Here is a 14,358-nt window from a genome sequence, read left to right as displayed (position 1 = left end):
CGGAATTTCCGCCCGGCGTCGACGGAAATTTTCGCCCATTTTCCGTCGACGCCGGGCTTTTTCGCCCAAAAACCGCCAAGTGAAAACCAGGCTTAAAATTCCCTGACCACTTTAAGAGCCCTTTAAGGTCAAAATATTTATTTTATATTTCACTTTTATCAGAAATTAATAAATTTAAATGGACTTATATTTCAGTAAAATGGTTATTGCAATGTTGAAAATATTAGCAAAACTTTCAAGGAAATAAATGGTAATAAAAGAATTTGTCATAGATCTAGAGTAAAATTAACTTTCAAAAATATCAAGAGAGAATCTAATTCTCTGACATTTCCCTGACATTTTACAAATTCTAAAATTCCCCGACTTAATAGGGCCATTTTTAATTCCCTGATTTCCCTGACGTGTGGCAACCCTGTATTAGAACACGCTCAAAACAATTAATCGTGATTTAATTAATCAAATAGTGATACACATTTTAATCATTTAATCGTGATTTAATGGATTAAATTGTGTAAATAATTTGATAATTTAATCGTGATTTAATGGATTAAATTGTGTAAATAATTTGATAATTTAATCGTGATTTAATGGATTAAATAGTGATATTTATTTTAATTTAATCGTGATTTAATGGATTAAATAGTGATATTTATTTTAATTTAATCGTGATTTAATGGATTAAATAGTGATATTTATTTTAATTTAATCGTGATTTAATGGATCAAATAGTGATGATTTTTTAATAATTTAATCGTGATTTAATGGATCAAATAGCGATTCAATTTTCAATCATTTAACCATGATTATAGAACACTATAAAGCATAGTGACCTGCCTCTCAATTTTAACATTTTTCGCTGTTTGGTGGAGCAAATTTTGCGACCTCTACTTTTAAAAAAATAAGTGGGATTTTGGACGATGTTGCATACGAAAATTATGACGTAGTGGCGAGAACATATTTAGTTTACTGAAAACGTACCAGTCAGGGTCCATTTCACGGAGACATTTTTGAGGACTCACAGGGAGCCCAGTAAATTAAAGGATAAATAAGATTATATTTATAGAATTATACAAGTGATAAAAATTGATTATATAACATATACGGCTAAACGTTCTCCAAAATACGATATAATAAGGAACTTCTCAGCTTAAAAACAGGTGCGTAGGAACGTTATGGATTAAGCGGGGTACAGCTTGGATGCTAAATTTGGCGCCCCCTCATCAGCATCCTTTTTGCGCCCCTTCTAAAATAATTTGGCGCCCCTTTCCAATTTCAAGGGGGGTACATTGTACCCCCCGTTCCTACGCCACTGCTTAAAAAACAAAATAATGCTTCAAAGAAGTAAGAAATTAAAATTTTATATAGCCTGCCGTTCCTACAAAACTAAAATAGGACCTTCATTCAAAAGACTGCCGCAGATGGCGCCACAATAAATAATGAAGTAGAGATAAATAAAAACAAACGTTCTTACGACCGATAATATATGGCGCTTAACAATCGGCAAAAATGTTACGTCACCGTTTGAGAGGAAGTTGAGGTAGTAGATCATTAGGGTAGGCCTAGATGGTAGGCCTAGATGGTAGACTCGTACGTTCTCCGTACCCTAAATAAGTTCTTGGCAGAGATAGATCCTACATATAATGGTGAACCCCGAAGTGCACTAACACGCTATTTTCTCCGTATGACGTTGGTGTATTGCCGGGTTCCCAAATTTTCAATTGAAAAGATGGCAATTTTCCAGGTCGCAATCGCCATTTAACCACCCTTGGCGTATTGACTAATTTCAAGCACTTTCGGGATGTTTAAATTTCTTGGAACTGTCCAATTATGAAATGAAACACTTTTGGGTCGTATGTTGGTTACTTTTAGTTAAACGGCGCTTCACCATACATAAAACGCCTCCAATTTTCTAGGAAATGACCCTATGACCTTCAAACACCCTACGCAGTTTCCCCGGAGAGAGCAGTCAGGCTGGGACAAAAAACCGAACGATAAAAAAGCCATATGAAAAGACGTCGAACTGGTACAGTTTATTCCCAAGACTTTATCACCCCAAAAACTCGGAGATCGTTATCTCATTTTTTTGTATGAAACTAGAAACCAAGAATGCATTTATTTATCCCAAGAATGGATTTCTTTCTTCTTCGGGAGAATGACTCGGTTGAAATGCTTTTTTGCGTCGCTCTAAACCAGCGTTGCCAGATCGAAAATCTGAAATTATCGTATCTAGGCCAAAACATTATCGATTTTCCTGGAAAATTATCGTACATTTCTTTTTAGCGCTAAATTTTAATTCATACATAAATGCGTTGAATTTAGATGCTTTTTTAAAGCACTACGGGAGTTTTATTTCAGGGAAATAAACAAAATGTCTATTATCATTATTAACTGAACCTAATATGTTTAAAAATGTATTAAAAAATGCGGTAATAGCTAGGAGTAACAAACTCACACTCAGGACTACGCGTACAGAAAATGTATATCATTCATTTTTAAGTAGAAAAGTTATATAAATGAATAATAAAATATAAATCATTCGTAGGTTTTTAAAAAAATCTAAAGATTATCGTACATTATAGTATGTTGAGGCAGAATTATCGAAATAATGGTACGATATCGTACGCCATGAAAATTATAGTACGCCCTAAAAATTTTGATAAATTATCGCACTGTGCGATAATTATCGTACGTCTGGCAACGCTGCTCTAACCCCCCCCCCCCTCACGTTCTATCAGTAAGCTCCTCCCCCTAAAAATAATCAAATCAGTCCGGTATCTCATTGGTCCCCTAAAAATAACGTCAACCGACGCTATTCCACTCGCACTCGTGCCAGGGAGGGTGATGGCCGCGGATAGTCCCTAATTCACGCCATAAGTGTATAATATCTAACATAAGTGTGACAGAAAGGTAAATCGATCAGTCAGAGCTTCTTGCACTGAGGGGAATGAACTGGGGGAGGGGGTAAGAGTGACGTCATCCAAATGTGAAATTTTCTTCATTCCAGCTCCGCCGAGAGAAAATCCCGCCAGACCATAGACTAAATATAACGTTGCTAGTACTATTCCAATTAGTAGGTTATGTAGTCTATAGTGAGACCAAGAATGTATTGAAATTATCTAGAATAGTGGACTACAGGATTCTGATTCCCATCCTCGCAGCCTTTGTAGTTAAATTCGTCCGCTTTCCCATTCAACTTTGCTATATGGTATGACCTTGAATGCGCCTTAAATGCAGACGAACTTTCTCCACAAAAGCTGTGACGATGGTACCAGGGGTTAATGCTACGCTGAAATATTCTTAGTAACTTCAATACATTCTTGGTGAGACGCGTAGGTAAAATGAAGACACTTTTGAATGTTATGTCGCCTTTGACAAGACAGACTGCATTACGGGTCGCCGTTTTGCGTCAGCTCGCTCCCGCGTAAAACGTAACCTTTAACAGCGCCTCGCTAGGGGGAGATTTTATTTTTGTGATGACGTCACTTCGTTACTAGTTCTCAGTAAAATATCCCCCAAAGTGAAAAACTAATGGAATAATATTATTTACTTATGCTAACACTCAAAATCGTCCCGGTATCTCGTTAGTTCTGTGAAACTGACGATTGAAGCAGACGGGGTGTCGTTTTCCCAGCAGCCTGTCACGCTGGCAGGGAAAACTAGGCCATGATGCCCACTGATAGTCTCAACGTAGTCATTCTCCTTAAATATAAATAGATATATGCTTGTAGAAATCTTCGTAGCTCGTAAAATGATTCATCGCGAGGGGTTCCAGCCGTCCCGGACGCGGAGAGGCGAGACCAAATCCGAGTAAAAAGAACTGCTTGGAAATATTTATTTCTATAGCGATAGATAATCTAATAAGTATTTCTAAAAAATGCGGGATATCAAGGTTTTGTCACTTTTGTATAGAAGAATCTATAGTATAAGAAGTGTATAAGAATCTATAGTATAAGAAGTGTATAAGATACCTCTTACGATAAAAGTGTCCGTCTAGGCCGTGGAAATAAAACATGTAGGTTCGAGGCACTTTTCAATGGCAGGGCCCCCACTCAAATCTTCAAATTTTTTATAGGAAAAATAGGTTTATATTTCTAAAAATGTAGGACTTTATAGGACTATTTTTACAAAATTATAGGATTTTATAGGACTATTTCATTTACTAACTTTATGCATTTAAAAAATAAAATCTATATTTAGTGAAATAAATCTTTGATTTTCACTTGAAAAATAGAAACTTTTGAACCATTTCATCACAAAAATATACCATGTTAACAATAACAGACGTATAGACTAGAATGACTTGGTATAGGAATTTATCCTATAGCTAAATCTAGCAATTTAACAGTGGCGGGATTTGAAATGGGCAAAATATCAAAATTATAGGATTTTAGAGGACCTTTGGGGGATTTTGCTAAAAATATTGGATGTTATAGGACATTTTTGAAAATACAGGATTTTATAGGAATTATAGGACCTCTGGGGGCCCTGCAATGGGAGCGAAATTCCGGCAAAATTGAACTACAGCGGCCTCATGTATTTTTTGGCGGAGAATGTAGCACTTGACCCGTAGATTACGAAGTGATTTTTTTGGGCCGCAAATGACAATTGTTTTAATTAACATAATAGTAAATAATAAAAGTAGTAATTTTAGGGGATTAGTAACGTTTTTCTTAAAAATAGTTCCGTCGTGTATCCGCCGACACCACTTTTTAGGCGCGCACCATCCCCATTCTGAGCATTGACGGTGGGCCTTCTGTAATCGTACCTAGTGGCATCGTAATTAGTGAAATCGTATCAAGTTAAATAGTAACAAAAATGAGAACCGGTTTGAAGCATACTTTAAAATTCCCCGTATTGGCGAATGACGGCGCCGCGCACTCACTTCGCTCAAGCGCTGGGGGCGCGCGGCGCCTCCCCAACCCCATACTAAAAAAAGCGATGGGCCATATATAACGCGACCTAGAGGACAGTACCAAGCCTTGCGCATCAAGTATTTAATTTTAAATTACAACAACAACCAAAAACGTGAAAAGACCCAAAAAAGTGCAAGCTTTTCAATTAAATTAAAACCTGAAATAAGCGTTTGTGGCCCAAAAATACAAAACACCTAGAAAATGAACAAAAACTTTAATTGATTTTATAAACTACCGGAATATCACGTGAAAATTATTAGGATACCGAAACTGTGGTGGCGGCGAACACACGACCAAAATGAATATAAAATTCAATGAGGCCGCTGTAGTTCACTTCACCCGAAATGCCCGCCAAAACGCGGAAGTGTCAATTGCATCATGACCAGACTGAAAATTTGCCAACTGTGGTACTCCGACACCCAATAGAAAATTTGGAAATTTAATCATTTATTACAGTAAATTAAATAATATAATATTAATAAATCAAATATTTTCCTGATGTAATAGTTTTATAAAGTCAGTATTTGATCATTTTTTATGTATTTCACCAGGAACTATTTTTACTTCCGAACAGGGTTGGCACTTTTTTCATTTTTTTTTAATAAAAATCAAATCAATCGATTTTTTTGATTTGATTGAATTTATTGATTTTTATAAAATTAATGGTTCTTTACCTGTAACGGATATTTTACTTTTATGAGGTTGCTAATCTTGAAATAAATGAAACCTTAATTGAATTGAATTACTATTTAATATTTTAGTTTGCTCAGATTTAATTTTTTAAGAAATCATTTTTTTTCATTTTTTATTCCTACATTAAAATATATTGTACGATTTAAATCAAATTGATTTTAATTATGATTTAAATCAAATTGATTTTAATTATGATTTAAATCAAATTGATTTTAATTATGATTTAAATCAAATTGATTTTAATTATGATTTAAATCAAATTGATTTTAATTATGATTTAAATCAAATTGATTTTAATTATGATTTAAATCAAATTGATTTTAATTATGATTTAAATCAAATTGATTTTAATTATGATTTAAATCAAATTGATTTTAATTATGATTTCATATACTTTTGATACGGGTTAAGTGAGCAATAACACCTGAGATTTGAAAAAAGGCTCGTACCTTTTGGCGGTACTCTTCCGGAAGTGGTGGGCGAGCAGGAGGAGTGGTCGGGGTGACGGGTGACGTTTCCAACGTCGCGGGAGGATATTGCGGCGGCGGTGGTTGTCTTCCGCCGAGACTGCGCGAAGGGCTGGAGCGGGGGCTGCTACTGGCGGGTCCCTGCGGATGCGACTTGGGGCTGTACTTGCGGGACAGAGGCGACTGCAACATCCTCTGCTTCCATTCCAACAAGCGTTTCATGGACTCTTCCCGCAACTGAACTTTCTTCTGGTCGCGATCGGCCATCATCTGCTCCTGCTGTTGGTAGTTGGGATGCGGCGCGTTGTAGCTCGGATCGCCCAGCTTGTACTCGGCGGACAAAGGCCGGCTCCTTTGTCCGTGAGGGGCTCTCCTGACAACCGGCTCCGGTTCGGCGAAGTATTTGGCGTCGACTGGGTAGCCGGGCGCCGGGTGTTTGGCGGGGTGCATCGTGGGCCATTTCGATAAACCGGGGCTCAAGTCGCCGTCTTTCAACACCGTTTCGTTGGGGAGGCTTTGGTCGGCGACGGGTGGCTCTGGAAGACCGTAATCGTAGGCCGCAGCGGGGTGACTTTGCGAAACGGGCTGACCTTGCAAAAGCGGTTGCGACCCGCGCAACAACGTGGAAGAAGGCGATTCGCTGTACGAAGACGAAACGGGCGAGCGACTCGTGTCCAGATTCTGCGAGGCGTAGTCCGAAGTCATCCGCGGAGGACCCTGAGACGGCCAATTGGCGCGGCCGTCGTACGAGTAATTGTGACCGTGATCGGACGCTTGGGCCATCTCGTCGTCCCAATAGTGCCTTCGGTCGTACTGTTCCAGGCTGCTTTTCGGCCTTTGCCGAGGCTTAGTTTGACTATTGAGTATCGGTGGGGGGTAAGAAGGGTCTTCCGCGACTGACTGCCTCTCCAGGAAATCGGCCGAGTGGGGGCGCGGAGGTTGGCCGCTCGGGTGGTGGTAGTGGACGTTCGGGTCGAAATCCCTCCTGGTGGCTTGCTGTTGAGCGACCATCGTCTCTCGCTGTTCGGCGGCGGTGGGGTAGTAGCCGGACCCGTAGACGTAATTGTCCTGGTAGGGCATCCCCGCCGGCCACTCGTTGCTATAGTCCAAGGAGGCGTCCCGTTCCGGAGCGCCCCGATACGGCGCGTTGTTGAGGTAATATTCGGCGTAACGGGGGTCCGAGTACTCCAGGGCGTACTCGGAACCAGACGCGCCTCCGCCTCCAGGCTCGTGAGACGTCCCGGCGAGGCGTCGAGGTTTAGGAGGGGCGTTGGCGTACAAAGGCTGCCCCGGGTGGCGCCTGGGCGCGATGCCCTCCGCGGAAGAATGCGACGAGCGCGAAGGGTACTTGGCGTCGACCGGCAAGTACCCGTTGTCGAATTCTCGCGAGCGGGGGCCTACGTGCTCCGGATAGACGGTGCCACCCGCCGGGTGGTGCTGAGATCTGGCGTAGTGCCTTTGTGGCTGATCCGGGTGGTGGTAATTGTTGTTCGTGACGCTCATGGAAGATTGGTTTGAGGCGGAATGGTGGTGCGGCACGCGGCGTGGCCGGTACGAAGAGAACCCGGACTCTTCGTCGTCCAGCAACACCGGCGACCCGTAGCCACGTTCGGCCAACACGTCGCTGAAATTTCACAAAATTATTGACTTTAGTTGATTATCATAAATAATCACGTTCCCTCCCTACGGCGTGATTAAGGTTTACCGAGGGTCAATTCAAGAATGACCACGCATTTCAGGTTGTCTTTAGGGATGCACCGATATATCGGCCTATTTTTCTAATACCGGTATCGGCCAATATCCGCTTAAGCGAAGCCGATATTGGCCGATACCGGTATCATATATACTACTGTTATGATAGATAACTACGCATTGTAACCCGGCCACCTGAATTAATGGCTTTAAAAGTCGCTTGATGAATTAGGCCTATGGTGGTGCCTTGGGTATTAGCCTAGCTGATTATTATAACTTTGTTAATATTAGCCGATATATCGGCTGTACTCTATCGGTGCAACCCTAACTGTCTTTAAAGCTAATAAAAAAATAAATCGAAAAATCGCCTGCTAAGATGCGTTGCGACGTTTTATTAACGTAACTAGCGCCAATCAACGTTAGCTTACTTTAAATCTGGCGGCAGAAATGTTAGATATTAAACATGGTTACAGCATGAGTTTTTATTGCTCAAAACTGTTAAGTCATAAGAAATTAATAACCAGCATTTTCGACATGGCTTCAAAATGTATCTCTTTTTGTTTGTTCGAAGACCTATTGGTACGAGCTATTTGTAAGTTTTTAATTTTCTTCAAATTTGTTAAGGGTTTAACTTTTTTATCCCTTTTCATAATGGACTAATCTACTTATTCGCTAGCTATAATTTGATATAAGTTGCCTATTTCATTCGCTAGAGGCGCTTATATTTTCGGTTATAACGTCAACTCTCGGTCACTTCACGCGTTATCAGTAACTGCCACACTAATGGTACGTCCGCGTGATTTCTATTGGATGAATGAAAACTGACCAAGTAGAAGTGTCCTTTTGCATGATGGTGGCCAGCGACATGGCGTTCATCCACTGAGTTACGCTCTCCTTGGAGTCGGTGGCGAAGTAGTACGTCTTCATGTTGTGGTGCTCGGCCTTGAAGGCGAACTTCCTGGAAATGCGGTCTTCGGAGATGCACGGGTTGATTTTGTAGCTGGGCAGCAAGATGGAGCCCAACAACTTCTCTTCGTCCGAATCTGAGCGAAAGAAAATACACTTTTTCTTATGACGTAATCGAATTCCCTGACTTTCCCAGATCAACGCTTCCAACGGCCAACTACAACTGTTCAGATTATTCAGTTCGTTATTTTCAGATAATCAGGTTGATCTGTTCTATTCTTTCTCAGCCTACAATAAGTCTTAAATTATATCTGATTTTATATTCCAAGTAATTATAATTCAATAGATTCAGTAAGCTGTACAGTTGGTTAACACTTAACAGCTATAAATATATCACCTAATAATCTGATCTGAGATTGCATCTGATTCATTCTCTCAAGTAACCGATCTGAACTGATCTGCTATGATTCTTTAATCGGAAGAAATGTCAATAGATAACTGTGAGGCATCTGAAATTAGCTCACCTTCCGTCTGTCAGTTAACAAGTAATTCGGATTAGTTTCGGGTATAACAGTGATGCCACAATAATTTCAGATTCAAATTCCCTGACCTTTTTAAAGGATTTTCCCTGACTTTTTTTAGCTTATATATTTCTTTTATCAGAAGTTTATAAAGTGAAATCAAACTACGAAGTATTATTGCAACGTTAAAAAATTAGCAAAACTTTAAAATAATCTGATATCTGATTTATAGCAATTATCTTCTCGGTGCAGATAACGGAACTGTTACCTGATAATCGGTTGGAAGCACTAATCCAGATTTCCCTTCATTTTCAGTCACATTTGACAAATTTTAACCTATATTTTTGTAAATATTGTGAAGATTTTTAGCGTTATTCGCCAACCCCCTCACGCTCGAACAGTAAGCTCCTCCCACTTTTTGGAAATCAAATCAGTCGGCTCTTCCCCTTCTCTGACGCCAGTGACATTCGGGATTCTGTTAAGCAGCTTACTCCGTGAACTTAGGTAAAACTCTGATCATTTATAAAATGCGAATTAAAATCGCGGTTTAAATCAAATCAAATTCTCAAAACACTTAATATTCCCTTCATTATAATTATACAGGCTTGGTACGAAATTTTCGGATTTCAAATCTCTGACTTATCCAGGTTAGCTCCGACCTTTTTTAATATCCCTGGTAATTTTCATGTTTTCATAGGTAAAAGCAAGAATGTATTAAAGTTACTAAGAATATTGGACTACAGGATTCTGATTCCCATCCTCGCAGCCTTTGTAGCTTAAATTCGTCCGCTTTCCCATTCAAGTTTGCTATATGGTATGACCTTGAATGCCCCTTAAATGCAGACGAACTTTCTCCACAAACGCTGTGAGGATGGTACCAGGGGTTAATGCTACGCTGAAATATTCTTAGTAACTTCAATACATTCTTGGTAAAAGTACAAAGTGAAACAATATTTTTTAAATATCACAAACTGAATTATATTTAATAAGAGCATAGGGTGAGTCCATGTCAAATCGAGAGGTTGGGAGGCACTACCTCACCGATTTGTACATCAAATTTTAGTGCGTAAGTAGCCTTGAAATAATGACCATTTCCAAAATTTTGGCCTTCTATCGATAAAATTGGTCATTTTATGAACAATTGAAATTTTCCCACACCAAAGGCTCCGCGGACCCAAAAATCAAAAGTTTTGGCAATATCTTCCAGCGAAATACCTTTAAACTATCGAAAATTTGTTTTCTAGGTGTATTTTGGACAAGGAATCGTATTCTTGCTCCAAAAATTACCTGCAGATATTGGTTTGGAAGATATTAACGTTTTCGGGGGGTCTAAGAAACCCCCAAAAATACGAACCCTGTTATAGCCTCCCCCTTTTCAAAACAATGTATACTCCCCTTAAAATGCAATAGAATCGTTTGAATTTTGAGGGTGGGGCTACAGAATCACGTGTTTTCCGAAAAGGGAAGGTACTTGTGAGTCACGTTACGGTGGGGAGGAGCTACCTGAAATTCGTCCCAAATTTGTCCACCGATTCCGCGGCCCTTTAAATCGTATAATGAGGAGAACAAATGAGCAAGATCGTACCTTTGTAGTAGAAGAGGCAGAAGTCTGAAAGGACGAACCAGCGTTTCTTCCATTGTTTCATGGCCAGGGCGCCTTCCAGCTTGAACAGCCATCCGCGGATGACCACTTGCGAGTGCTGGTCCCTCTTGACCAGCGGCGACCGAATGCTGCCCCCGATGCCACCTCCGCCTCCCATTCCTAGTTTCTTCTTCTGCTGAGATCCTGCCTGCGTAAGCCACCACGAACGTTAATATCATCCAACGCCACTGACCATTCGCCCAAGAATATATTTATACTTAGAGAGAATGACTTAAGTTGAGTACCCCCTCCCCCCGGGATAAAGTACGTTTTTTAAAGAACCAACGGGATGCCGGGGTCGATTTGATTGACTTTCAAGGGGAGGAGCATCGGCGTTGTTGATATTTTTATTTAAAAAGACGATGATTATGTTTAAATCGAATTTTAATCGATTTTATTGATTTTTTTACGTTTTACGCCTTTTTGATTACCAACGTGAGTGCAGCGGTAACATTTGAAATGAAATTTATAATTAAAAACTACATTTAAGTTAAATTTGCTCTGAATTGACATTGCTAGAGGCAGGAATCCATACCTCTACTTGGAATGCTTATCGCGGCAGATTTTCGTCTCGATGTGGCTGGCGGTTTTTTTTGACGTCACTATGTAAATTTAACAAGCAACAACGTGAGAGGGAGCGCACGTAGCGGGGATTTTATCTCTCGTAGGCGGGGCCAAAGCCGTCAGTGATTTTACCATACCTAAAGTAAATGAACCGACGTTATCACACTGCTATACTCCCCATGTTGGAGGCGTTTTCCCAATGAAGTTACATTTTGACCGCGAATTTGAAATTTAGGCGCTTCTAGGCCAAAAAAAAGTTTTTGTTTTTATGAAACCATTTTTCATAAATATAAATAGCTATACCCACAATTCCCAAGTGCGTCAAAAGACGGGGATGGAAATTAGCTTTTATTTGACTCGATTTTCTCATCATTTTCATAAGGAAAACGCCCTACGATTCTGAGAACTATTTCGATAACTTCGGTTCATTTACTTCTGACCATACGCGATACGGCAGGATAAGCATTCCAAGTAGAGGCTATTTTGGTAAAATACATTGTAGTAGAAAACGTGATGAAATCAGTGATTATTTTAAAATCAATTGATTGAAATCAGAACTGGCAGGCTGAGGAGCATAGTTGGTCAGTGGGAGTCATTCTCCCGAAGTATAAAGAAGCGCGTTCTTGGTGGCTGCGAGACAGCGTTCGAGTTACCCGTCTTCCGTCCATCGTGAACCTAGCTGCCGGTAGAATGCTTCGATATTCTTCCACCCTGTCAATGATTCGAAAAAATTGTTTCAACACTAAACTCGCACTTCTCTTACAAGTTAAAAGCTAAATATTCAGAAATAACGTAAGCATAAAATTGGCTATTAAGTAAATTTGGTCTGATGGTAAAATAAAATCACGTGACTACCATATCACAGCCAACTTCGATTCCGTAACTCGTGTTCATAGTTGGCCGTCGACGTTAAATTAAATTGTTCTAAAGAATAATAATAATTAGATAACTAAGATGAATCGATCAAAATTTAAACCGCCATTAGCAACATAAAATGAATAATAGTTCGTATTCCGCAAAGTCACGTGACTACCATCTTTTCAGCCTCCTGGACTTTATAGTTTCGCCTATTGGCCGAGTGTAGCGAGCTCTACTACTAGACTAGCCACGTGTATATGCGTGTTTCGGTGTCCAATTAGTATGTGTATGCAGTGTATACAGTATATGTAATTTGTGTGTACAGCAGCGTTTCCAGGTTTATAGTTCCCCTGCCATTTATCAAATCGATATCGACAACAATTTCGTAACAGATGTGGCAAATCGATATCGACAACAATTTCGTAACAGATATGGCAAATCGATATCGACAACAATTTCGTAACAGATATGGCAAATCGATATCGACAACAATTTCTTAACAGATATTTCAAATCGATATCGACAACAATTTCGTAAGAGATATGGCAAATCGATATCGACAACAATTTCGTAACCGATATGGCAAATCGATATCGACAACAATTTCGTAACCGATATGGCAAATCGATATCGACAACAATTTCGTAACCGATATGGCAAATTGATATCGACAACAATTTCGTAACAGATATGGCAAATCGATATCGACAACAATTTCTTAACAGATATTTCAAATCGATATCGACAACAATTTCGTAAGAGATATGGCAAATCGATATCGACAACAATTTCGTAAGAGATATGGCAAATCGATATCGACAACAATTTCTTAACAGATATGCCAATCGATATCGACAACAATTTCTTAACAGATATGCCAATCGATAGCGATAAATGTTGGTAATTGACAGACAAATGTTGCTAATTGACAGACAAATGTTGCTAATTGATAGACAAATGTTGCTAATTGATAGACAAATGTTGCTAATTGATAGACAAATGTTGCTAATTGATAGACAAATGTTGCTAATTGATAGACAAATGTTGCTAATTGATAGACAAATGTTGCTAATTGATAGACAAATGTTGCTAATTGATAGACAAATGTTGCTAATTGATAGACAAATTTTGCTAATTGATAGACAAATGTTGCTAATTGATAGACAAATGTTGCTAATTGATAGACAAATGTTGCTAATTATTCATCAAATATTGTTATTATTCAACAAATATTGCTATATAATTACTCTAACCAGTTAATCGGTAAAATAACGACATCGTAAACCAATACCGATCTCATATCGATTCATAATCTATAAAAGCAAATCCTTTGGTTCAATTTGTTATCCAAAATGAAAACTGTGTCATCTCTTCAACACCGTAAAAAACTTCCAACGCGTAATAAAAATTCAGTATATAAAACCAGTAGAAAATAATCCACAAAAAAATGAAATTTTCCGCGACATTATCCCACCGGACCATTAAAAGACCATTTAAAGATACGAAGATAAAAATTATGCAAACAAAAATGAGTCTCGTCAAATACTTGGCGTCTCCAGTTTGGTAAAGAGAGTCGGCCTCGGGCTGCTATTACAAATAAAAGGACATATCTCGCTAAGTTCAAGGTCGTCACACTTTTTTCTCTAATTTTATGTCTACAAATATGCTTCAACGATTTAATTGCAAAAACATAAATTTAAATTTATTCGATAGTTTTTAGTGGGATTTATATTTCGGCTAGGGATGCACCGATATGGGTACAGCCGATATATCGGCCGATATTAACAAAGTTACCTATCATAACATTAGGGTTTATCATAAAATCATTGGAAAAGACGATTCAGTACACTGTCATACCATTTTATTCCAATTTTTCATTGAAAAAAGTTTGCAAGAGCATATCCGAATATGTTTCTTTTCATTTTACGTGATACATATTTTCTATCACAAATCGAATATCGTTGTTTTTTATTTGTTTACTCTAAAAAAAAGTGCGATCTAGCTTCTGAAGTCCGGCGTACGTGGCGCGGCCAGTAAAATAAAATATTATAATTAGTTAATTAATCGATAATTTTCTGAAAATATTTTGCTAATACCGGTAT

General features: G+C 38.9%; 1 protein-coding gene across 3 annotated transcripts in view; it reads right to left on the bottom strand.

Moving 5' to 3' along the window:
- The window catches only part of kmr (pleckstrin homology domain-containing family A member kramer), a 73,153-nt gene that overhangs the window by 13,423 nt on the left and 45,372 nt on the right, over window positions 1–14,358 (bottom strand). For all 3 annotated transcript variants that reach the window (XM_090174185.1, XM_090174186.1, XM_090174187.1), the window contains exons 3-6: window positions 12,052–12,109; window positions 10,778–10,982; window positions 8,592–8,808; window positions 6,056–7,697 (exon numbers count right to left, since the gene is read on the bottom strand). In XM_090174185.1, coding sequence (XP_090030311.1) covers window positions 6,056–7,697; window positions 8,592–8,808; window positions 10,778–10,982; window positions 12,052–12,109 — 2,122 coding nt within the window. The remainder of the gene's footprint in view (window positions 1–6,055; window positions 7,698–8,591; window positions 8,809–10,777; window positions 10,983–12,051; window positions 12,110–14,358) is intronic.

This window comes from Leiobunum rupestre, chromosome 4, assembly GCF_980474605.1.
Source record: "Leiobunum rupestre chromosome 4, qqLeiRupe1.1.hap1, whole genome shotgun sequence".
NCBI classification, from domain to species: domain Eukaryota; kingdom Metazoa; phylum Arthropoda; class Arachnida; order Opiliones; family Sclerosomatidae; genus Leiobunum; species Leiobunum rupestre.
Note: the sequence above shows the minus strand (reverse complement) of the source record. Positions and strands in the feature narration are given on the sequence as shown.